Source organism: Pelodiscus sinensis, chromosome 3 (genome assembly GCF_052426305.1).
Source record: "Pelodiscus sinensis isolate ZL-2025 chromosome 3, ASM5242630v1, whole genome shotgun sequence".
NCBI lineage: Eukaryota > Metazoa > Chordata > Testudines > Trionychidae > Pelodiscus > Pelodiscus sinensis.
This window is the reverse complement of record NC_143054.1, coordinates 151,187,905-151,214,762: the sequence shown is the minus strand read 5'-3', so window position 1 is coordinate 151,214,762 and position 26,858 is coordinate 151,187,905. Positions and strand designations below refer to the sequence as shown.

The 26,858-nt window shown below is 44.1% G+C and overlaps 1 protein-coding gene across 3 annotated transcripts in view; it reads right to left on the bottom strand.

Moving 5' to 3' along the window:
• Positions 1–25,897, bottom strand: part of SMYD2 (SET and MYND domain containing 2) — a 52,498-nt gene extending 26,601 nt beyond the window's left edge. Inside the window, exons 1-4 of one of the 3 annotated variants that reach the window (XM_075925192.2) lie at positions 25,605–25,897; positions 21,326–21,389; positions 3,777–3,887; positions 2,071–2,131 (exon numbers count right to left, since the gene is read on the bottom strand). In XM_075925192.2, coding sequence (XP_075781307.1) covers positions 2,071–2,131; positions 3,777–3,887; positions 21,326–21,389; positions 25,605–25,786 — 418 coding nt within the window. In that variant the 5' untranslated portion in view covers positions 25,787–25,897. The remainder of the gene's footprint in view (positions 1–2,070; positions 2,132–3,776; positions 3,888–21,325; positions 21,390–25,604) is intronic. The other 2 variants (XM_075925191.2, XM_014580147.4) reach the window with 2 other exon arrangements.
• Positions 25,898–26,858: the final 961 nt, after the last annotated feature.

Below are 26,858 nucleotides of genomic sequence, written 5' to 3'. Positions count from 1 at the left end.
CCCAAGCACTCAGCTTACAGGGAATACTGTTGTCCTGATATATTTGACAGGCCCGGTCCTAGCATTTTAATATCCAGTCTCACTCATGGTTCCAGCCAAAACTCTGGGCAGTCAAACTGTCTAACATTTCAAAGGGGGCAGTGGAGTGAGCATTTTCCCAGTCCCTTCTTAGGATACGCCTACACTTCAGCACTATATTGGGATACTTCCAACATCCCAAAATTGCTAGTCTGTGTCTTTTGAGCAAGCCCGTTATTTCAAAATACAATGGGCTCGCTATTCCAACATCCCTGTAAACCTCGTTCCACTAGGAGTAAGAGAATAGTGCTCTATTTTGAAATTTTGAAATAAGCTATTTTGAAATTAAGTTGAAATAAGCTATGCAATTTATGTAGCTCAAATTGCATAGCTTAGGTCAAGCTATGGGTGCAGTGCAGACGCACCCTTTTTGACTCCAACTGAAGCAGAATGGACTGTCTACTGTTACCACAATCCTCCTTACTCTGCACAGATGCAGGAACCACACCTGCTCCTGCAAAGCAAAGCTGTGCTGCAATTCTCCTCTGCATCCGAGAAGTACAAGAGCAGTGAGAAAAGACTACAGGGGAAAGAGTTGCCAACAAGGGGCACAAGTAGGAGAGAGAGACACTTAAGAGTACAGACAAATGAAGTGACACACAGAATAGTGGGGAACACTGAAATGGGGCAACTTCTGATATGGGGGGTGAGAAGTAAGAAAGATGGAGCCTTCCAATGGGAATCCTATGCCATTTCTTCATTCACGCATCCTTGGGAAGAGAGTGAGGGCTGGGGGCAACTGCTGAAGGTGTCCAAAAGGGTAGATAAAAGGCTGGGAGGGAGTAGAGGACAGCAAAGGGGGCTTCTCACCCAGATAGCCAGAAATAGAAAGGAGTCTGCTGGAGAAGAAGGGCAGAATTGTGGTGGCAAAGCATCTCAGTGCTTTAGGAGAGCCCTTGCACCGTTTGAATAAGCATCCCCTGACTCACACCCCAACCCTTTTGAGCTTCCAAATGAGAAAGGCATTTATATTAATGCAGGCTAAAATTCAGCAGAACACACAAAAAACACTCCATGAACATCCCTCTCCCTCCTTCCGTTCTCACCCACTAACTTCTTTACAACTTATCCTCAGAATTCTTCTCAGAGGCAGGCTGCTCTGGCTTAGACAAATGCCAGCATTTCACCTATCCCATTTCCCCTGGCAGTCCAGCTGAGATGGTAATTTCATTCACTTCCTGCATTGAGGCTGCTGGGTAGTCTTGCAGGAGTAGGTTAAATAACTGCCACCTCTCACTCCATCAATGACAGCATTTGTCTAGCTAGCACTTTGTCAAGTATTAATGGGAATCCTTCAGGATGAAAGGTATGTAAGCCTATAATACCACTGCTCCATCATCTCAGATGTGCATGTATGTCAGCTTCTTCTTATGACTATCCATATTGAGAAAGGGAGCAGCACCGTGCAAGCTATTCTAGGCTGGTTAGTCTTAACAGTTGCTTGATTTCTAATTGCCTCAAGGGCATGGGGGTGGAAACTGTAAACTTCAAGATAAAAGTAAGCCCCGCCTTCTTTCCTTCCTCAGATCACTTTGGGTTGAAATTCCATGTCCTGAGCGCTCCAATCACAAAGAACATGTCACATTTGACTGGCAGTGACAGACACTGAATTAGAGTCCAGAGAATTCTGCAATTAGCCCCATAGTCATTGTCACCATCAAACAATTGTGCTAGCTCTGATTTTATGCCTCCTGGTAAAAATACCAGTTATTTTAATTTTGCAACATTACAATTCAGAAAAGTCACCAGAGTGCCAGGAAAGCCATCTGATGTACGGACACTACATAATTAATCTGTCTACATTTTCACCCTCACTTCCCCATTCCCCCAAGCTACCAAGAGAAAAATAAATTAAAGCATTAAAAAAAATTAGAGCTGTGGTTCTCTTTTTCACTCCCTCCTAAACGTGATAGGCTTGGAGAAAGTTTTGATGAAGGGAAATGAAGTACTACACAAAAGAGCTCCTATTACCTTCAAGTCTTGTCTACTTACGTGATTCAAACTCTTTTACAGCAAGCAATTTTTCTGATTGTGTCCTTTCAGGGTGGGTTTTCTAAAAATAGAAAAAGATTGAAATGACAGAAAAAATATAAAATTATCATTTATTTTGGCCACTGATGACAGTATTTACTCACAAAACACTACAAAAATCCCTCACTGTACTGAGGTCTTGCAAAGGTCAATTAGCAATGATCTGCTAAAACTTAATTAACTTTAGGAGCCATAAAAAATTATCATGGTATCGCATAAAGCAGGCAAAAATTTACTTCAATCAAATGTGTATGTGTGTGTGTGTGTACACACTCTCTTTCACACACACACAACCAGTACAGTATTTTAAAATATGCCATTTGCTTTGTTCTAGATACCCAGAAAGCAACAAACAGCAGAAAAGTAGGCAAGAGACAGGCTTCGCTTTGAGGAAAGCGAATAAACTCACTGTTGACAGAGTTCAAAAGCAGTGCTCTATTGTTGGCCTAAGGCCACTTCTTTGTAATCTTGGCCATTAAATATGGCTTTGCAGGTGGCCCAGCAGCTGAGGTTCAGGGACTACAGTTTGCATATTTAGCTTTTATATGGCATGTAGGTTCCCTCTCCCTCTACCCTCAAGCACAAATTTATTCCAATGACTTTTAATCATTAAACATCTAATTTTGTTTGTGGATCACCACTAGACTGTGCTTTAATTAAAAAACCCCACACACAGAGGGAGTTTGCAGGCTAGCTTCCCAGCAGGCCATCAAAATCCTCTCTATATACAGTATCTGGGTTGCCCTTGTCACATACGCAGGCTTCGAATGTACAAATGTGCTTCAAAGAGGATTTGTTTTTTCAGGGAGAATTTAGAGCTTTGCAAAAATACATAACGTAATAACCTTGAAACAAACTCTTCTCTCCCTGCAAACACTTCTGCTATGCCCTTCACACCAACACACAGTCTGCATTTCAAGGAATATTACATTACGGGTGGAGTTAACAATGCAATGTCAGAGCAAACACACTAGCATACTCTCTCTTTCTAAAGACCAAGGGACTGATTTTCTTCCTACAAATATGGACTTACCTCAGGGTCCCTCCTTTAATTCTAATTGGATCACTTCATTCCCTGCTCTGTCCATTCCCTCTGAAGCACCTGACACTGGCCACTGTCAGAGACAGGGTACTAAGCTAGGTGGACTGAATGAGAAGAGAATCAGGACCCATGTGGCACTTACAGAGTGAATGGTGCTGTAACTATACTAGGCTATCCAGCAGAGATGCAAGATCCCATTTAAACATTCACATCCCTAATCAACTTAACCGCAAACATGGAGTCTGATCCTCCTCTTCTTTATGCTTTTTGCTTAGACACTGTACCACTGACTACAGTGCTCAGATTTACATTAGTATATGTAAGCAAAGAATCAGGCCCATTATATTTAGTGAACCTGTTAGTAAAATTCTTCAGTGTTTGGTCTGTAATCCACACTGCACTGATTCGACTGAGACATCAGCTTAACACCTCTCCAAACGTCCAGCAGCACAGTACGCTACTGCAGCCGGTTCAGCTGTCTGTTTTTTCAGCTGCTTACACTCAGCACTGCAGCCAATCTGTACACAGGAAGCTAACATAAGCGTGCTTTGCTGAGATCTACAGCTCCTCGTCACAACCCCTCTTTGAAAACAGACACATACCTCAAGTCTTGCACTCTGCTCACCTGTTTGGCAAGGATCCTCGCAGTCAGTCTCACAGTCTCCGAGGGATTCCAGTTCTGCCCAAACACACACATGGCAGAACATTCCAACTTGTGCATAGGCCAATCTTCTTTCTGGAAAGTTTAAAGAAAAAAACCCAAGAGGATGCAGCAAGTCCCACCAAAACCTGGAGGTCAAGTGAAATGTGTTTCCTTTAGAAAAATAAAATGACACTTGCTAATTTGGAACAAAAGATTTAAGGACAGAGCTATCTTTTTCTTTTTAAACATGCCCATAAAGGATGAGTCAAGGTCATACTATCTTCATTTCATTGTTTCTAAATCATCAACCCTTATTGTTCAGAGCAAGTGTTGGAAGGGAGAATAGGTTCTTGCTTAATGGTTAGATTTGGTTCTATTTCCATTTAATAAATACATTGTCCCTGATATAGATTCAACCTTGGTGTAAATCAGGAGAAAGTCCTCTGAAAACTATGAGTTTGCATCTATATAAAGACAGTATATGTAAGATCGGAAGCAGATCTACTGAATAGATTCTTCAGATTTATTTTGTTAGTTAGTGTAACAGAATAAGCCTGGGGCTCACTAGCACAACAGTAGCAAGATTATTCCTGAAAACAGACAGACAACCTTTAGTTAATGTAACATACTTCCTTTACATGTAACAGACCAGAACATATTTCATGCAGCCATGTAATTACATTTTTGCTAGCAAACAAAAAGTTGTGAACAGCTGTTCTCAGATATCTGTAACTTTTCTGAACACTCTATGGATCACATGGATGTAGGCCACTAAGGTCTGCACAAAGAGATCCATATTAATAGGATTAAGTGGTACACAAGGTCTGGTTCAGACTTCACCTAGTTTGTATATTTAGAACATAAATTAATGTTAGAAATATATATGATATAATGTAACATTCACACCCCTAAGAGATATAAAGTGGTAAAACAAACATACACACAATGGGCGACATTTATGCATTTGTCCCTTAACACTTCAGAGACAATCAACCCCTATCCTCAACCAAAGCACTTGAGCCAGGGGAAGGTGTGTAGTGGACAGGAGAGAAGAAGAAAAGACAGAGGAGCATATCACAATAAACCCCACAAATTTACAACGGAGCTAAAATGAGAACATGAAGTTTTGAGCTGTCCCTAAAGCAGTGGGGGGCAACCTACAGCCCAACGGCCATATGCGTCCCATCGGGGTTCTATGTATGAACCACAAGACATTTTGTTTACTGTTGCCCACACGCAGGTTTGCCAGATTCCACTGATATCAAACCACTTAGGTTTCTTCTTACCAGTATTACTAAAATGACATGCATGTAAAGCAAGGGCAGGTGAAGTGAGGTGTATGCTGATTGTACATACCCTTGGCTGTAAGAGCGGTGCACTTCCTCTGCAGCCAATCAAAGCACTACGTTTCAATTGGCCACCACATACATTTTAGGTATACAAGCAGTGTTGGCAAAACCACCCTATTCTGGGAGACCATCTTGAATACTAGTCTTGCAGCCCACTGAAATGATGGGCCATTTGTGCGGCACTCACCAGCCTAGATTGCCCATCGCTGCCCTAGAGCAGGGATGGGGAACTTCAGGCCCAGAGACCAGATGCAGCCCCCAACTTGCCTCGCTCAGGACCCCCCTAACACTGTGGAGCCCATGCTGGTGCTCCAATCCCCTCACTGCTCTACCATTTACCAGGCTGAGCACCCCCAAGCTCCGGTGTGGGAGGGGAATGTTTAAATTAAATTAAATTAAATTAATGGAGATTGCCTATCTCCTAGAACTGGAAGGGACCTGAAGGTCACTGTGTCTAGTCCCCTGCCTTCACAGCAGGACCAAGTACCATCCCTGACAAATTTTTGCCCCAAATGGCCTCCTCAAGGATTGAACTCACAACCCTGAGTTTAGCAGGCCAATGCTCAAACCACTGAGCTATCCCTCCCCAATGTGGGCAGTGTCCTTGTCCTTCTCAGTTGGGGGCCACATTAGAGAAGGTTTTTTTTTTTTCCTTTTTCTTCTCACTTGTGTGTAGCCCCCAACTGATTTTCTGTGGGTCTGTGGCCCCCAACCCAAAATAGTTTCCTTGCCCCTTCCCTAGAGGGATACTAATGCTTCACTCTGACACATACACCAAAGTCATGGGTCTTCAGAGAGTCACCCTTGAAAAATTCCACAATAGACGTCATCATCAACACCCTTATGTGCCATGACAGGATTTGGAGCAACTCAGTACCCCTCAGGTAGACTGACTCATGGTTATCTAAGTCTTTATACACCACAATAAAAAACCCACTGTCTCATCTTAAGGTTCTTTTGGAAATAACCATTTGTAATTGCCCCAGACACAGATATTAAGGGCTCACCACAGGAAGAGAACAAAGACCCTCAGTTTGCACTGAAGGCTGAACAGGGTACAGAAGGTGTTCAGCACCATGCCAAGGTAGGTCCACTGCCCTAGTTTCTTTTTTCAGAAATCTCAGTTTTGGTTTATATGCAGTCTGTGTGAGGCAACCACAAGATTTGACAGTTCTAAGAGGAAACAATGTAGAATTTTGGAGTGTTTTACATTTTAGTCATAAAATTCAAAAAAATGTAACTTGGATGCTCCCATTAATGCAGTGTCATGCTGCACTTTCTCCTCAGAAATACCGAATTCCTATGCACTGAGAGCTGGCTCATTTCTTTAGGCTCTTCAGTCTTTAGCCTGTGCATTACAAATCACATAGGTAGGATCCAATCCTTCATTCTTTGCACATCCAAAACTCCCACCAACTTCAATGTGAGGAGTTTTGGGTGTGCAAGAAGTGCAAGAACAGACTCTATTTTTTTAAATATAGGCTTACATACACTGCTTAATGAATAAGAATATTTGAAAAACAAAGTCAAGATACAAAGTTATATCCCTGTCTCAAAGTCATAATGCACTTGTTTGATTTATTCTCTAAGCATTGTTAATTAAAATCTTTCCTCAGGCCGAATCATACTGAGTTATGTGAACTAGCAGGGAGGTTGAAGGGACAAGATATGGCTGAACTGTGCAAAGCAAGATAAAAGCTTGAAACATTGCAGGAACAGAGAATAGTGATGACTGAGTAATACCTGGTATGGAAACATTCAGCGCACCCTTCTCCACAACCACAGCAGGATTGCATTTAGCATTCTTTTCCACGTTTTCACAGAGTGGTTTGAATTACAGCAGGTATCATTGTTCCAACCGAATCCCCAGTGCTGTATTAACAATATTTTTTCCCTATTTTCCTCTCATTTAAGGCAGAGTGACAAAACTTTTGGAAAGGAAGTTTGCTAAACCTTGCACTTTCCATTTCAAAGTGAGTGAGAAAGTAACCTCCTCCTCCTCCAAGTTCTTCAAAACGATGGCATCAGCTAGGACAACTGCATTATTTGCCTGAAGATTAGACCAGCACAGCATACTACAAAACCACCAGTATTCAATGCAAGCCCAAAAAGAGTCACTTAGGGTGCCAAACCTGTTCTCAAATTTTCAGTGTCCCATGTAAAATTACTATCATTTGTTGAATGTCAGTTATGTACTTGGTTGGCAGAGCAGAAAACACAAATAAATAAAGATAGTCCCTGTATAGTGGAGCTTGATGAGAGTTGGCGAGAGTTTAAGTGACACATATGCAGATAAAATACAGAGGTTATTGGAAAGCCAGTGGAAGGGTTAATACTGCAAACACTCAGAGCCTGATTCTGCCACTGATACTTGAGCACCTACCTCCACAAAGAATCCCACGGATGTCAGAGGGACTGCTTACAGTTAAGGGTATCCTTGAGTAAAGGTACTGCAATATGGCCCTGAAGTGCTACTCCCGGTGGCAAGCGATTGAGGCTCAAACCCTTGTCTCTTCTTTCCCTCTCTGCCCCATCTACATAATGTTGGGCTGGAGAGAATAGGAGACTGGTGTGGGTTAGTGTCTGAAGGATTCCCAGAAGAAGTGAGCCTTTAGGAGGGATTTCAGTGAGGAAAGGGTGAGGGATTGGCCCACAGGGAGCAAAGATCATTTCACGCATAGGGAACAATATGGAAGGAGGCATGAAGAGGAGAGTGGGCTGAGAAACAAAGGGGATAGTGAGGCTGGAAGGGCAAAAGGGACGAGACAATACAAGTAGAAATAAGAGAAGATATACAGGCGGAGCTATTCACAGCTTAAGTTAATGAGTCCAGAGCTGACAGGGATAAGAGACTGAGACGCAAACACTTAAAACAATTTAATCAGTACGGTAGCTCGTCTATGCAAGGAATGAGGTTTAGTTACCATGACCGCAGCCTTTGCTTGTACAGCTGCCACACAAAATACTTTACTTAATAACTTGGACAAATATGGACCCAACCCTAGTTATTCACACGTGGGAGACAGGAAATCTCAGGAGCAGATTCAGTTTGCTTAATCATTCCATCTCTCTGTGCTTAATTTCAAAAACGGAAGATCTCAGAGGTCCAGGATATCTACCTGGATGCTTCATGCTTCCATGCACACTATGACCGCACAGATGCTCCAGTGGAACCCTTCTCCGGACTAGGGATTATAGCAAACCCTTATTTTTGTAAATGTGCAATCCCATGGTATCCAACCAGTTCTGAAGCACTACTGCTATAGCAAACTAGCCATACTCAACTGGCCAAATAGCCACATGTGGCTTGTAGGTTGGACACCAGGAGTGTAACCGCTGAATTTTTCAGTGGTTACCATGTTTACACGCAGGGGGGCAGGCAGAACCTTTTAAGTCAGCTCCCCAGGAGCCCCAGCTCCCGCTTGCCCGCCCCCCCTCCACACTGCCTCTGATACAGAGGCAGTAGCATGGGGGGCATTTTAGAGGCAGCTCAGTGAGAGCCAGTATGCACAGGGAGTTGGCTTGAAAGCCAGCTTCCTGCATGTACCATCTCCAGCCTGCCCCACCACCCTCTGCTCTGCTGCCTCTGATACCACCCCATCTCCCCGTGCTGCTGCCTTTCTACTGCAGGGGCGGGGAGGGAAAGGAGGCAGGCAGCTCTATGGGAGCCAGCACACGCGGGGAGCCAGCTTAAAAGCTGGTACCCCATGGTTACCAGCTCCCACCTCCCGCTTTGCTGCCTCTAATACAGAGGAGTAATCGATTGATTAATCCTAATTAATTAAAGAGCCTAGGCATATCAGTTAATAGTGTAAACAACTACATTTCAACAACCCATTTCACCACAATTCTCCTAGATGGAGCAGGGAGAACATTTATCTAGTCTTCTATCAACAACGAGCCAGATCCTGTCATTTTTACTCAGTTAAAACTCTCATTAAAACCAATGGGAATATTTCTCAAAGTAAGGTTTCTATGTACCATGCACATTTAGCTGGGCAAAAATCACTTAAAACCTTTTAAAAAATTATTTTCAAGATGCTCTCCTAACCACACATGGACTGTACAATGTAGATAAATCATGGTAGCATTTCCTTTTATTTTAAATCTAATGCCCTTAAACTTCCATCAAATGTTCCCTTGTTCTGATATTGAAAGAAATAGTAAAAAGGAAGTCCTGATCAATTCACACTATACACTCAGTCATTTTGAAAACTCAAGGATTGTAAATCTCCTTTTTTAGCTCAGAGGCTAAATTTAAACAGAAACATTTCCAATTATATTTGACTTAAATCCACCTGTATGAAAATGTGCAGACTTTTTACAAGACAAAATGCTTACTGAAGCTACCAAGCAGGGATTTAGTTGAACAAGAAAAAAGCTGTAGCCTTCTCTACATTCAAGCTAGGATTGTAAAATCCCATTTAATCAATTAACTGGTTAAATGTTACGTAAATGTAGTTAACCGATTAAGCAGGATCCCACTGGTGGGGCTGCCAGCCAACCGGTTACTGGTAAGCATCACCTGGTGAGGATGATGCTTACTGTGTCACCAGTTAACTCGTTATCAGTTCACATCCCTAATTCAAGTGCCATAAAGCAATTGATAAACCAACTTAATAAACCTTACTATGAGAAGTGCTCAGTGGAACAAGGCTGGGGAAGTGGACCTTTCTGTATGGCCCCTGTAGTGAAGACATGGACACGAAACATGGAATAGACACCGTGCTCTGGTGATATCTGGCTGTCAAAAATAGCCTCTTGGAGCTTTTGGTGGCATGCCGTGAGGGGACTCTAAATTGGAGGAGAGGGACCTGGGTGGGCTGGGATCAAGAAAGAGAAGAGATTGTTTAAAATCATCTTTGACCTCCCCCAAATTCTGCCTCCTCCCCCCCGACTTCTGAGGCTGTGTTGCCCAAATTTATACATCAAGTGCTGATGCTTTTCCCTGCTGAAGTCAACTGTAATTTTGCCATTTACTTCTGTGAGAAATGGGCAGGCTCCAAACACACAGCTCCCTTTTCTGCAGAAGTACAGTTCCAAACACTGCAATACAACAAATGAAATCTTTAAGCCTTCCATCGGCAGACACACTGCAAATGCTGAAGGAAGAAACAAGTATAGAATATGCTGCACAAGGAGTAGCTGACATCAGCTCTCTCTGTAAGGGTATGTCTACACTACCCCGCTAGTTCGAACTAGCGAGGTAATGTAGGCATACCGCACTTGCAAATGAAGCCCGGGATTTGAATTTCCCGGGCTTCATTTGCATAAGCGGGGCGCCACCATTTTTAAAACCCCGCTCATTCGAACCCCGTGCAGCGCGGCTTATGCAAATGAAGCCCGGGAAATTCAAATCCCGGGCTTCATTTGCAAGTGCAGTATGCCTACATTACCCTCCTAGTTCGAACTAGGAGGGTAGTGTAGACATACCCTAAGGGATAAACAATAGGGGCTCATCTACACTGGCCCCTTTTCCGGAAGGGGCATGTAAATTTCACCAGTCGTAGTAGGGAAATGCGCGGGGGATTTAAATATCCCCCGCGGCATTTAAATAAAAATGTCCGCCGCTTTTTTCCGGCTTTTAAAAAAGCCGGAAAAGAGCATCTACACTGGCCCCGATCCTCCGGAAAAAGTGCCCTTTTCCGGAGGCTCTTATTCCTACTTCAAAGTAGGAATAAGAGCCTCCAGAAAAGGGCACTTTTTCCGGAGGATCACCAGTTAACTCGTTAACTTCAAAGTAGGAATAAGAGCCTCCAGAAAAGGGCACTTTTTCCGGAGGATCGGGGCCAGTGTAGACGCTCTTTTCCGGCTTTTTTAAAAGCCGGAAAAAAGCGGCGGACATTTTTATTTAAATGCCGCGGGGGATATTTAAATCCCCCGCGCATTTCCCTACTACGACTGGTGAAATTTACATGCCCCTTCCGGAAAAGGGGCCAGTGTAGACGTAGCCTAGGCGTGTTCTGAAAGTGAAACAGCGGCGGTCAAACAGTGTGCAGCGGTGGTCAAAAAGGCAAGTAGGATGCTAGGAATTATTAGGAAAGGGATAGAAAATAAGACCCAGAATATCTTACTGCCCCTATATAAAACTATGGTACGCCCACATCTTGAATACTGTGTACAGATGTGGTCTCCTCACCTCAAAAAAGATATTTTGGCCTTGGATAGGGTTCAGAAAAGGGCAACTAAAATGATTAAGGGTTTGGAACGGGTCCCATATGAGAAGTTAAAGCGACTGGGACTTTTCAGTTTAGAAAAGAGAAGACTGAGGGGGGATATGATAGAGGTCTATAAAATCATGAGTGCTGTGGAGAGGGCTGATAAAGAAAAGTTATTTATTAGTTCCCTAAATAGAAGAACTAGAGGACACCAAATGAAATTAATGGGTAGCAGGTTTAAAACTAATAAAAGAAAGTTCTTCTTCACACAGCGTGTAGTCAACCTGTGGAACTCCTTGCCAGAGGAGGCTGTGAAGGCTAGGACTATAATAGAGTTTAAAAAGAAGCTAGATAATTTCATGGAGGTTAGGTCCATAAAAGGCTATTAGCCAGGGGATAAAATGGTGTTCTTAGCCAGGGGATAAAATGGTGTTCTTGGCCTCTGTTTGTCAGAGGCTGGAGAGAGATGGCAGGAGACAAATCACTTGATCATTATCTTCGGTCCACCCTCTCTGGGGCACCTGGTGTTGGCCGCTGTCGGCAGACAGGATACTGGGCTAGAAGGACCTTTGGTCTGACCCAGTATGGCCGTTCTTATGTTCTTATGTAAACACCAGTACAGTAATTCCTCATTTAATACTATAGATGTGTTTCTGAAAACATTCGTGCTAAGCGAAAACGTGCTATGCGGGGTCAATTTTCCCATTAAAAATAATGGAAAAGGTGGGTGTTGTGTTTCAGGTGGTGGTGGCAAAGTTAATTTTTTGTTGGTGCTGGGTCGTCAACAACAACATTAGATATCTAGCAACACAGGATACCTAGCTACACAAGTTGCCGCGGTTTGTTAAAACACAAAGATAAACACACGAGTGAGCGGAGGAGCGCTGTGACCATGTGTATTCATCCACTCATGCATATTACCACTGTTTTCACCAACTTATACCGCCATGTGAAGCAGTCCGCCACTTGATTATTTTTGTGTTATTTAAGGGACAGTCGTGTTGTTCGAAAAACATTCCTTAAAAAAAAATCATGCTATTGCAAAAACATGTTAAGTGGGCATGTGTTAAATGAGTAATTACTGTAAGTGGTTTATAGTTCAACTGTTCTGTATTTGTAATGACGTAAAACATTTCTCTTCAGAACAGCTAATTTCAGGGGGCAAGAGGAGGGATGATTAAAACAAGAATAAGTCTGATGCTGTTTGACTAAAACCATTATTTTAAAAGTCAAGACTTGAACTGCTTGAATTTCACTAGTGTAATAGCAGGTCGATGCCATGTGATGCTGGTAGTAAAAGCAGAGTGATATGTATCAGCTGATACTCACAAACCAGATAAGAAGTCACAGCAAGCAGGAGAAGAAAGGGAATGTAGGACTGCAGTCAATAAACAGACAGCCCATCTTAAAAAGGACTAGGGCTGCAAAGTGGCATAAAGCTCACCTCTATCATCCCTATGTCCATAGCTGACACTGTACTTGTGTAATTGCCCAATTGGAGAGGGGCAGCCTGAGGCAACTCTAACTTATTCTGGCTGCCAACAGCTCAAAACAGTACATGGAGATCTACAAACATTAAGCTAGTCCTGGCCACATCTCTTTGCCAGCCCCAGAACTGAGTGGGAGGGAGCTGCTATGCCAGCTCTGTGCCACTGGAAGATCCCCTTTCCCAGCGGCTTAATCCTCCCTCCGTTAGTTATGCCAGCGTTAAAACTGCTCTATGCAGGGAATGACGTGCAAAAGGGGTCTTCACACTGAAGCACAGGCCCTTGTTTCAAAGATGATTCCCATTTCGATTGGGTATATGTCACCAAGGATGCAATGCAGGGATTAAGTATCTAGACACACTTCATGGCTGCTACTTGGAAAAGCTAGTCTGGAATTCCCAAGGGAAGAGGCATTTCATGCTTTAGTCCTAAATGGTACATAGGATCTAGTCTAAGAGGTGACTATAATTGAACCACTCAGTAACAGCAACCATAATGTTACATTTTATTACATTCTTGTAGGAGGGGAAACTACTACAAAAGCTAAGTAGCATTTAATTTAAAAAAGGGGAACTTCACAAAAATGAGGAAGCTAATTAAACATAATTTACAAGGAATAATCACAAACATTAAATGCCTGCAATAAGTTCTATAATAGAGGCTCTAACTAAAAATATACCTAAATTAAAACAAAACACACCAGCACAAGGACCAAAAAATTGCCACTATGGCTAAACAGAGTAAACGAAGCATTGAGAGGCAAAAAAGGCATCATTTAAAAAATGGAAGTGAAATTCTACTGAGGAAAATAGAGAAGAACCTAAACTCTGGCAAGTCAAGGTAAAAAGAACAACAACAAAAAAAGGCATATGAAAGCAACTACCAAACTACACAAAACCTTTAAGTACATCAAATCAGGAAGCCTCCCAAACAATCAGTGGTACCATCGGATAACGGAAGAGCTAAAGGAGCAGCAATAAACAGTGAGGTGGCAAAATTTGCAGAGGATATAAAATTACTCAAGACAGTCAAGTCCAACGCTGACTGCAAAGTATTACAATGGAATCTCACAAAACTAGGTAACTGGGCAATAAAATGGCAGATGATACTGAATACAGTAAGTGCAGTGTAATGCCCATCAGAAAGCATAATCCCAACTCTATTTACAAAATTAGCTGTTATTACTCAAGAAAGATCTTGGAGTCATTTTCAGATAGATCTCTGAAAACGTCTGTTCAGCATCAGTCAAAAAGCTAACAAGATTAGGAACCATCAGAAAGAGGACGGATATTTACTGTGTTATTATCTAAATGACTATATATAAATCCATGGTAACTGCATGCAGTTATAGTGATCCTGTCTCAAAATATCTGTAAGAATTGAAAAAAGTCCAGAGAAGGACGACAAAAATTATTGGGATTACACAATCACTCCCACACAAAAAGATAAAAAAGACTGGAAGAGTGAAGATTGCTGGGGAAGGGAGGCATGACAGAGCTTTATAAAACCATAAATGAGAAAGTAAATAAGGAAATGTTATTTATCCCTTAACATAAAACAAGAAGCAGGAGACACCCAATAACATTAATCGGCAGTAAATTTAAATCAAACATAATCTTCAGATAACACAGTCAGTATGGTGAACTTGTCACCAGGGGATGTTGTGAGGGCCAAAATTATAACTGCATTCAGAAAAGAATTAGATAAATTCATGGAGGTTAGGAACATTAATGGTTATCAGACAAGTGAACTAGGATGTAACCCATGCTGTGGCCTCTGACTGTCAAATGCTGGGACTGAGCAAGAGGGGATGGATCACTCTGTAACTGCCCTATTGTGTACGAAGGCACCAAGATGTCCTTCTCAACTTTGACAAGGGAGTGTTGAAGGGCTTTTGAACAAGACAAGAGTGAAGATGGGATGTAGATTGTCTATGCAACACATATTGTCCATGGAGACTGGTTTCTAAAGAATATTGTGCTTGAAGATAACTTTGAATACTTCTGACCTTCTTTCAATCTCAGCAACATTCCTAAATTTCACCTGAGTGATTTGTAAGGATCCAAAACTCTGAAGATAGGATTATGCCAACTAGGTAACTAGTAACCCTAAGTATTTCACATTCAATGATCAATAAAGTCATTTCTGAAACCCGTTCCACTACAGTCAAGACACTGAAACACTAATGAACAACTTCATATACAAAACATTGGGTTACACCCCAAGATGTGCAAGAAGGGTTTGACAGATCATTAGCATATGACTTAATCAGCTCTTCTGCTAAACATTGTCTCCTGAAGCTTTCAGGATGTTCCAGTTTCCTGAATGGAGTGTGAGAAGACTTTTCTTCTTGGAAAGATATTTCAGAGCAGGAAGGTGTCTTATGGCCCTTTAAAACCCATTAGAAATAGCAAAACACAAACACTACCTCACACTGCAAAATAATGAGTGATCTACATTAATACTCATCAGAGGTGGGGAGGGAAGACAGCGCAAGGGTGGAGAAAACTAGCTCCTTTTGTATAAATATGCCTCCAAGTTTCAGAATAATAGGAGGCAGAGGATGTAATTGTGCCTAATACAAAGGATCCAATGTCAGGAGATCGAAGTCCTACTCCTTCTGATGTGTACTTGCTATTTGACCTGGGCTAACTACCTCTCTCTACCTCAATTAATCCATCTGTAAGATGGCAACAATAGCCATTACCTACTTCAAATGAGTATCGTGAGCTTATTTCCTTGTCTGTGAATAAACAGATTCTCAGATAGATGTTATAAAGCACAAAGCAATTATATTGCAAATACTATTGGAGTCTCTCACATGAATTGTACAGAACTGGTATGAAACAATGTCACTGGACATGCTCTTCTTACATACAAGTGCAAGTGTTCTCTCATGATGAGATTATGGCTAGTCAGAGGATTTAGCTAGGATTCCTGTGAATCTTTTGCAGGACTTTCCCTTGGGTACTTAAAGATGCTCAATTCACAAAGCTTTCCACTTTCTACTCTAGGCAACGACTGTCCTGACAATTCCCTCGAACCTTCAATGTAACCTAGTGTCAATATTTCCATTTTTAAGCTGCCTTTGCTAAAAGCTTTTCAAATCAGCTTGTGACTCCAAAATAGGAGGTCATTTGATGATCAGCAAATGCCCATACTAAAATATGGGAGCAAACCCCAGTATGAAGTGGGAGGCTAGTTCATTTACCTAAACTAAGAGGTTCTCTTCCCCCAGCTGTTATGAACAAGTTTGGCCATACTACTACTACCTTTTGGAGATGGTCCCATCATATATAAATAGAAATAAAGAAAGTGAGGAAAAAATATACAAAGCTAATCATAGAATACTAGGCATGGAAGGAACCTCGAGAGATCATCAAGTCCAGTCCCCTGTCCTTATCGCAGGACCAAATACTGTCTAGACCATCCCTGATAGACATTTATCTAACCTACTCTTAAATATCTCCAGAGATGGAGATTCCACAACCTCCCTGGGCAATTTATTCCAGTGTTTCACTACCCTGACAGTTAGGAACTTTTTCCTAATGTCCAACCTAAACCTCCCTTGCTGCAGTTTAAGCCCATTGCTTCTTGTTCTATCCTCAGAGGCCAAGATTAACAAATTTTCTCCCTCCTCTTTATGACACCCTTTTAGATACCTGAAAACTGCTATCATGTCCCCACTCAATCTTCTCTTTTCTAAACTAAACAAACCCAGTTCTTTCAGCCTTCCTTCATAGGACATGTTCTCTAGACCTTTGATCATTCTTGTTGCTCTTCTCTGGACCCTCTCCAATTTCTCCACATCTTTCTTGAAACGCGGTGCCCAGAACTGGACACAATACTCCTACTGAGGCCTAACCAGTGCAGAGTAGAGAGGAAGAATGACTTCTCTTGTCTTGCTCACAACACAACTGTTAAAGCATCCCAGAATCATGTTTTCTTTTTTTGCAACAGCATCACACTGCTGACTCATATTCCACTATAACCCCTATAACCCTTTCTGCCGTACTCCTTCCTAGACAATCGCTTCCCATTCTGTATGTGTGAAACTGATTGTTCCTTCCTAAGTGGAGCACTTTACATATGTATTTATTAAATCTCATCCTGTTTACCTCAGACGATTTCTCCAATTTGTCCACATCATTTTGAATTATGACCCTATCCTCCAAAGCAGTTGCAGCCCCTCCCAGCTTTGTATCATCTACAAACGTAATCAGAGTACTTTCTATGCCAATATCTAAATCATTGATGAAGATGTTGAACAGAGCCGGTTCCAAAACAGACCCCTGCAGAACCCCCCTTGTTATACCTTTCTAGCAGGATTGTGAATCATTAATACCTACTGAGTACGGTTATCAAGCCAGTTATGCAACCACCTTATAGTAGCCCCGTATAGGTAGTATTTGCCTAGTTTATTGTTAAGAATATGATGCGAGACCATATCAAACGCCTTACTAAAGTCTAGGTATACCACATCCACCGCTTCTCCCTTATCCACAAGACTAGTTATCCTATTAAAGAAAGCTATCAGATTGGTTTGACATGATTTATTCTTTACAAATCTATGCTGGCTGTTCCCTATCACCTTATTACCTTTCAAGTGTTTGCAGATGATTTCCTTAATTATTTGCTCCATTATCTTCCCTGGCACAGAAGTTAAACTAACCGGTCTGTAGTTTTCTGGGTTGTTCTTGTTTCCCTTTTTATAGATGGGCACTATATTTGCCCTTTTCTAGTCTTCTGCAGTCTCTCCTGTCTCGCATGATTTTCGAAAGATGATAGCTAGAGGCTCAGATACCTCCTCTATCAGCTCCTTGAGTATTCTAGGATACATTTCATCAGGCCCTGGTGACTTGCAGGCATCTAACTTTTCTAGGTTATTTTTAACTTGTTCTTTTTTTAATTTATCTACCCCCTTTCCACTAGCATTCACTATGTTAGGCATTTCTTCAGACTTCTTGGTGAAGACCGAAACAAAGAAGTCATTAAGCCATTAAGTCTCTGCTATTTCCAAGTTTCCTGTTACTATTTCTCCCTCCTCACTGACCAGTAAGCCTACCCTGTCCTTGGTCTTCCTCTTACTTCTAATGTATTTATAAAAAGTCTTCTTGTTTCCCTTTATTCCCGTAGCTAGTTTGAGCTCATTTTGTGCCTTTGCCTTTCTAATCTTGCCCCTGCATTCCTGTGTTGTTTTCCTATATTCATCCTTTGTAATTTGTCCTACTTTCCATTTTTTATATGACTCCTTTTTTATTTTTAGATCATGCAAGATCTCGTGGTTAAGCCAAGGCGGTCTCTTGCCATATTTTCTATCTTTCTGACGCAGCGGATTAGCTTGCTTTTGGGACCTTAATAATGTCCCTTTGAAAAACTGCCAACTCTCCTCAGTTGTTTTTCCCCTCAGTCTTGATTCCCATGGGACCTTACCTATCAGCTCTCTGAGCTTACCAAAATCCGCCTTCCCAAAATCCATTGTCTCTATTTTGCTGTTCTCCTTTATACCATTCCTTAGAATTGTGAACTCTATGATTTCATGATCACTTTCACCCAAGCTGCCCATGATCACTTTCAAATTCTCAACCAGTTCCTCCCTATTTGTTAGGATCAAATATAGAACAGCCCCCCCCCCCCCCCCGCCCCCGGTAGCTTTTTCAACCTTCTGAAATAAAAAGTTGTCTCCAATGCAGCCAACTTATTGAATAGTATGTGCCCCGCAGTGTTATTTTCCCAACATATATCTGGATAGTTGAAGTCCCCCATCACCACCAAATCTTGGGCCTTGGATGATATTGTTAGTTGTTTAAAAAAAGCCTCATCCACTTCTTCCGTCTGGGTAGGTGGCATGTAGTAGACTCCTAGCATGACATCACCCTAGCATGAAGCAATATACCCTCTTCAAGAGTGTCCCACTGTCCTTTACAGATGAAAGGGGGGGAAATCAACAGAGCCCAGATTCTGTTGCCCATTACTCAAATTGTTCAGTAACTAACTCTGGACCAGATTCTGATGTGCTAAATAATATGAGCCAGGGTTGGATATATAAAATCCCATTTAATCAGTTAACTGGTTAAACATTATGTTTAACCAGTTAACCACTTAAATGGGAGGGGGGACACTCCAGTCCAGCTTGGCTATAGCAGCCCCCCACCTACAGTGTGGCGTGGGGCCGACCAGACTGGAGTGCCCCCCCATCCACAGCAAGTTGCTTTGGCGTGTTGGGGGTCGGGGGTTGCTCCAGCAAAAGCTGGAGCAGCCCCCCCACCTGTGGTGCAGCAAGCTGCTCTGGCCAGGCTGAGGGCCCACCGTGGACAGAGGCTGTTCCCACTCCAGCCAGGCCACATCGGTTAACCACTGACATCCCTAGTTAGTTCCTCAAACAGTTCTACTGATGTGAGTAAAGTATCAGAATCCAACTTGGGGGTGGGAGGGGGAAGAGCTGTGGGAAGCTACTAAGGGTGGTAGAATCTGGCCCAATATTCTTCATGTTTTTACAGGAATGTCAGAATGACAGGCATAACCAGTATAAAAGCTAGAAGTTGGAGGTGGGAGAATAAATAAAAGATTTATCACAACTATGCAATATCATCCTTCAGAGGAATGAGACAGCTTGTTAAAATGAAAGCTCTTCCTGAAACTGCAGCAGCCATCCCAAATATTGTGCTTAGGAAAGCACAGTTACAATAGTTCATCCCAGTTAATGGGAATATACAATATTCTGCATACAAACAATAAGAGGACAATTAGTACATTATCATCTAAAATAAGGCTGTTGGTGGATGATTTACTAACTAAAAATCTGCTTTCATGTCAAAGACCTCAGCTCTTATCTAACCTCTCAAGTAAGTGAGTTTGGTCACCTTAGTCCTTCATGAACTACATTCCATACCACAACCCTTGCCCCACAGGATTCCATAAAGTTAAGATGTGTCTCAGTATTTACATTGTACTTAGAATGCGTATATTTTTCCTTGCACATAAGCAACAAAGTTACTGTAGGTCAGCAATGGGCAGCCTAGGCTAGTAAGTGGGCCGCATGAGTGGCCCTCCATTTCAGTGGGCTGCAAGACTGTTGTAACAAGATGCTCTCCCAGAATAGGGTATTTTCTAACTGCCTTTGCGCACCTAGAATTTGCAGGTTGTGCCAATTGAACGATAGCAGCAGGAGCACACGGCTCTTACAGTCAGTTTTCTGTGCAATCAGCACACATCTCACTTCACGTGCCCTTGCTTTACATGCATGTCACTTTACTAACACTATAAGGGAAAACAATGACATGGACAGAAACCAGTGGAAACTGGATATCATAGGTATGTCTCATAGGCCACAAAGAGAACCCCGATGGGTCACAGGTTGCCCACTACCGCTTTAGGTCAAGCAGACAGCATGCAAAGGCAGAAATTGGCTAGATTCAGTGAATTAGTTAAGAAAAAAATAGAATGGTAATGACACTGGCTTGTTTTTCAATGAACCAGTCCTTCATTCTATTTTACTTTAAAGCGTACTAAAAGCTACATGACATGAACATCAGAGAATGGCCACTCTCGTTAACTCTGAGCCATAATAGAGGTGTTAAGACTAAGGGTATGTCTTCACTACAGAGAAAATCAAAGTTTCCGCTGTCAATCTTCCAGGGCTCAAATTAGTGGGTCTAGTTAAGACAGCTACAGGAGGCCCCTGCTTTACAACAGTCCAATTTACGACCCCTCGCACTTCAAACCTTTTCCATAAGTGCAGAAAGGGCCGAAATCCCCCAAATTACATCCTCAGCCCCGCCTTTACAATGGCATATGACACCGGTCCTAAATGCGGACCCGAGTTACAACACCCCCAACTTGCGATGCTATCCCCAGAGCCGATCACATCGCAACTTGGGGGCAGTCTGTAATTCGAACTGAGGGGGCACTCTGGTCGATGCTGGTAGTTCTACTTTCACGAGGAGTAAGGGAAGTCAAAGGGAGAGTGTTCTCCCTTCAACTTTCCACAGTGTGGACAGTGCCCAAAGTTGCATTAAGGAACTTCGACTTCAGCTACGTATTTAACATAGCTGAAATTGTGTATCGTAATTCAACTTTATCCCATAGTGTAGACATACCCTAAGAGAAGTACAGTAAGTTTCTAAACAAATATGCACTATTATTATCGACAGCAGCAACCACCAAACACTTGCAACAGATTCTGAAAAAAGCTCAGAGGTATTTATTTCTGATTTTTCAGCTAGATAGAAACTCCTTCACCTGCTTAGGGGACTTTAACATCAAATCTGTGCATACTTAAAGCAACATGAGCTTACTGAAGTAATCAGTAGGTCGTACTAATCAAATGTATCAGTAAAACCATGTCCCAGCATTGTTGATCTTGAATGAATTAACATGAACATGTCTAAATCCTGTATCCCTTGTGCAAGGCACAACCACTCTTTGCATCTGTGGGGCGGTGAAACTGTCCAGCTTGCTGTTCTTCACAGTAGATGTGATTACTGCCTGTCAGGAATGTACTACCCTAATGATAACGCAGTTGTTATAACACGTACCTGACATTCCACATTGCAGTAAAATGCCTGTTTACATCTTCCACACTTGGACAACCCTTCTTTCCTTAAAAAAAGGAAACAGAAGTTATTCTGGTTATAGCTTGAACTTAGTCTATTTATTTTTGTTTTGTTTAGAGTTTCAAAAGTTTTCCTAATAATGTTATTACCTAGAGGCAGCAGCATGGGGGGCAGGTCAGACAGCACCATGGAGCCAGTGCTGGGAGAAGCCGGCTTTTATATCAGCTCCTGCCTGTCCCCACCCAACTGCCTTTGTAGAAAACAGCAAGGAGGGGAGGGGCGGCAGCAGATGGGTCATAGAATCCTAGAGCTGGAAGAGCCTTCAGGAGGTCATTGTGTCCAGACCCCTGCCCAAAGCAGGACCAATCCCAACTAAATCATCTGAGCCAAGGCTTTGTCAAGCTGTGATTTAAAATCCTCTAGGAATGGAGATTCCACCCCCTCCCTAGGTAACCCATTCCAGTGCTTCACCACCCTACTAGGGAAATAGTTTTTCCTAATGTCCAACCGAGACCTCTCCCACTGTAACATGGCCACGGAGTTGGCATTCAGAAAGAGCCAGATTAAAAGTCAGCTCCACACGCATAGCAGCTCCCGCTTTTCCCCTCTCTCTGTGGTGGTGGTGGGCAGTGCTCCCTCTAATCAGCCCTGCCCAGTCACAGGTTCCGTGTACAGAGCTGACTGACTGGGAACGGCTGATGAATCCCCTGTGACTGTGCTGCCTCCCAGTTTAAAGGGAACACTGGTGGTGGATGCAATCGGATCCTGTGCTCGTGGGGAACAGGCTCAAAGCCGGCTCCCCATGGGCACAGGTTCCCGCCTCCCCCTGTGATACAGTGGCAGCAAGGAGCGGGGAGGATATGCGAGTAGTCAACAGGATTAACTGATAAACCCACACATATCAGTTAATTGTGGAGTCATCTACACATTGACATCCCTGATGTATTCCCCAAACACCCCTTCAAACGTTGTTGAGATTTAAAGATTACTACAATTGATTAAAAAAGAGTCCACCTGAAAACTTTATGCCTACTATTGAGAAACCCAACGACATCTAAAAGGAATTGGAATTTCCTTTCTATATTTCAGTTGATTAGCTTTGTGTATCAGCTAGCACTTGGCATATCAGTTTCACTGTTTTTCCCATGTATAAACAATTTCCACCTGTGTGAGTATTTGGCTTTTGGGGGGTAAGCCCTTCCCAGAGCAAGAGAGGAGAGAAACATTTAAAAATAACCAGGAACTCCTGACCATATTTGAAAAAAAATGTGCGAAGAGACTCAGGATTGTGTTAGTACACTTCCTATCTAATCATTATCCTATGATCCTTATTTGATTCCTGTAACTATCCAATCTTTAGGTACTTATAGGTACTTATAGTTCTGCCTACTTGTTTGACCACAGCTCAAGTCAGGCGAAACGAACATGATGCGTGCATCAGAAGAAAAGCGAGCCCGCAGGAAGTTACGCAACAACAACAGCAGGGAACCACCTATAGCTGCGACTTCTGCGGCAAAGAATGCCTGTCCCGGATTGGCCTTTTCAGCCACCAACGACGCTGTCCCCGACAATTCGACACTAACCAAGACGAGAACTAGGATACGTCATCCATGGTCAACTGACCGACGGAGGCCAACAACAACTTGTTTTTCCCTTTTATATTTTCATACCTTCTGTCCTTGTTTCCTACCCCCTTCCTTTTTTTTCCTTCCCTCCTCTCTCTTCTCCCCTATTTATTTTGGGTCTGCACATCCTAAACTCAAAACTCCGGACATCTGAAGAAGTGGGCTGTGCCCACAAAAGCTCATAATACTGCCTACATGTTTTTTTAGGCTATGAAGTGCTACCAGACCATTTGTTATTTTTTAAGTTTATCCTGTACAGACTAAGGGTACGTCTAAAGTACATGGCTCTGTCGACGGAGCTATGTAGATTTGTTTTTTTGGCAAAGGGAAATGAAGCCGCGATTTAAATAATCGCGGCTTCATTTAAATTTACATGGCTGCTGCGCTGAGCCGACAAACAGCTGATCAGCTGTTTGTCAGCTCAGCGCACTAGTCTGGACGCTCCCCTGTCGAAATGAAAGCCTTTTATCGACATCCCCGGTAAACCTCATCCTACGAGGCATAACGGGAATGTCGATAAAGGGCTTTCAGGTTGGCACGGGAGCGTCCAGACTAGTGCGCTGAGCCGACAAACAGCTGATTAAATTTACAAACATGTAAATTTAAATGAAGCCGCAATTATTTAAATCGCGGCTTCATTTCCCTTTGCCTACAACCCTCATCTACATGACTCCATCAATGGAGCCATATAGTCTAGACCAGTGGTCCCCAACCTTTTGAGGTTGTCTGGTGCCAGGGGGCGTGGCCGTTCGCCCGCCGGGCGCCAGGGGGCGGGGACACTTGCGCGCCCGGGGGCGGCCCCCCCCCCATAGTCGCTTGCCCGGGGGCGGCCCCCCCATAGCCGCTTGCCGGGGGCCGGGGCCCCCCCATAGCCACGCGCCCGGGGCCGGGCCCCCCCCCCCGCAAGCGCCACGCGCCCAGGGCCGGCGCTTCCCCCTCCCCCTGCAAGCGCTGTGCGCTCGGGGCCGGGGCCGGTGCTTCCCCCTCCCCCCTGCAAGCGCCGCGCGCCCGGGGCTTCCCCCTCCCCCTTGCAAGCGCCGTGCGCCCGGGGCCAACGCTCCCCGCAAGCGCCACGCCTTGTGCCCGGGGCCAGGCCAGCCCCGAGCACCTGGCGGGCGCATGCAAGTGCCCCCGCGGGCGCCATTGCGCCCGCGGGCACCGTGTTGGGGACCACGGGTCTAGACACAGCCTAACTCCGCTACCCCTTGAAGCTTCCAAAAATATTTTAGTTTCTTTTTGCTGAACTAACCAATTTCTACATAGCAGTATGCTTTCATATGTAGTTTAGCAAGCATGGAGACTGAAAGGCATCAGCCACAGAAAAGAAGAGTCCCATGAAAGAACGGTACAAGCGTAACTACTTCTAGCTGAACAAGTGAAGTTTGGTGAATATTTATTTGGGCAAAATTTGGTTGGATATACTCTATGGGCTCTGATCTGTAAGCACTTAGGTATGCATGTAACTTTAGTCACACTGAATGTGCAATGCAAATATTCACGAGTAAAGTTACTCCTCTGGCTAAGAGTATTTAGAATCACAGCCAGGAAACGGGACACTTTTCTGGAACAGCGAAAGCACAAATACAGGGCAAGTCATTTAGTTAATGCACTTCTGGAATCTGCTCATACTGTGGTGAGGAGCACATTATAACAACCTACATAAAACAGAATATGGAACTGAAAGAAAAACAGTTTCAAGGAAGAAGTTTAGTAACAGTGCTATACCCAAAGATTATACAGAGAAAGAAACAATTCTGTACAAATGAGAAATTTTTAAAGGGGGATTCTTGAGTCCACAGGAATTTGTAGCCCATATGTGGAATTCTTTTATGAATGTAATTATATTTTTGTGTTGCTCACATTCACTATTAATTAATAAAAAGGAACATCAAATTAAAGTGCAATAATGACAAAATGTGGATCTTCAGATAAGATCTTCAGACTTGAGGGAGTGAATATCTCAAAAAATTAAAAGATGGGGGAGGATAAGTCCCATGGTTGCACCCACAATGTATCTGTCTAAGATATATAGCCCCATTGCCCTGACACATGAGTGCTTCAGACTTTGAAGTATTCATCATAGGGCTGCCAACTCTGGCTGGATGCATTCCTGGAGGTTTCATCACATGGTCTTATCTTTAATTCCTGGAGACTCTGGGACAATCCTAGAAGGCTGGCAACCATAATTCATAAGAACATACTGGTCCAGACCAAAGGTCCATCCAGCCCAGAATCCTGTCTGCTGAAGAAGTGAACTGAACAGGGAATCCTCATGTGATCTCTCCCCAGTCACCCATTCCAACCTGTGACAGGCGAGGCTGGGGACGCTGTCCCTGCCCACCCTGGCCAATAGCTAGGGATGAACCCAGCCTCCTGCTCTTCTCCCTTCCTTCTTTGAGCCCGTTCGAGGCTTCGCCTCCACATCACATCGCATCACTTGCCCTTCCCCAGCTCAGTCTGTTCAGAGGCTCCACCCTCCCGCCTCTAACCTCCTTCCCCACTTGCAGCGGGCAGCCCCGCGCCCCAGCGCACGAACCCGGGCACCCCCCACCGCTGGGGCCCACGTGTGCAGGGGCTGCCCGTGCCCCGTGCTGGCAGGGGCGGCGCTAGGACCCGCGGGAACCGCTGCGCGGTACCTGGCGAAGCAGCACTCGCAGTGGTGGCCCCGCTCGCTGGCGGCCAGCACGCAGGTGTAGGCCGGGCAGCTGAAGAGCAGCTCCCCCGGGGCGAAGCGCTGCCGGGCCCGCAGGCCCCGGCCCTTGCCCGGGCTGGCGAAGCGCTCCAGGCCCTCCTCGCGCGGGGCCCCCTCCGCCCGCATCCTGCGCTGGGCGCGGCGCCGCTGCTGCAGCCGGGGGCTCCCCGCCAGGCCGCCCTAATGGAGCCGAGTCACCCGCGCTGCACCACGTACGCGGGCTGCCGGCTCGGCTCCCGGGGACCCGCCGCAGGAGCCCGCCGGGTCCTAGAGTCCGCCCTTCTCAGCAGAGCCGCCCCACCCGCCTCAGAAGAGGCTACGTCTGGATTACGGAGCTTTATCAGGAAAAAGTACAGAACTTGCAGTCTGCAACTTGCATACCTCTTTCTGATAGTTTCTTCTGAAGAGGCTTTTCCGAAATTTGGCTTGTCTGCACTGGGCCAAATGCCAAAAAAAACCCTCCTCTTTCGAAGGAGCCCTTCTTCATGAAACGAGGAATACAAGGCTTCCCCAAGAGCGTGCCTGCTCTTTTGCAGAAAATGTCGGAAGAGCAGACGCGTTCCCTCCGTAGTCTAGAGGTAGCCTGAGGTGCAACAAGGGACCAAGGGCACAACAGGCCCCCAGCACACCCGGACAGTGCCTCATCTTCACATCGGGCTTCTCCCGGGCTGTTGTGCAGCCATCCGCGCTCAGAACTGGCAGCAAGTGTGAAAATCAGAACTGGCAGCAAGTGTGAAAATCAGAACTGGCAGCAAGTGTGAAAATCAGCACTCTTGCCCTTTGGGGAGGGAATTGCCTATATAAAGAAGTATCCCCTAATACTGGGAGGTCTGCTCATGGCAATTAGCATTAAAGGCCTCTCAGATTGCTGGTTCAATTTTAAGCACAGTAGAAATTCCTAGGGCTGGTCTGCCCTCCAGAAATTATAGTAACAATAACTATGTTGGTTGAGGGGGTGACTTTTTATAGTTATAACATTATAGGTAAAATCCATCTAATGTAATAGAAGGAAGGGTCCTGAGACTAATGCAGTACAGTTATACCAGTACAAAGGTGTCTCATTCCTGTGCAGCTCACCCTTCCCAAACCACATCTACACCTGTGGTATAGCCAGTGGTTGACTTGAGTGGGCCAACTCAGCACTCCTGGCGAAACCCAGGGTCAGGCGCAGGGCTTGCCCTGCTCTGCCCATCCGGTG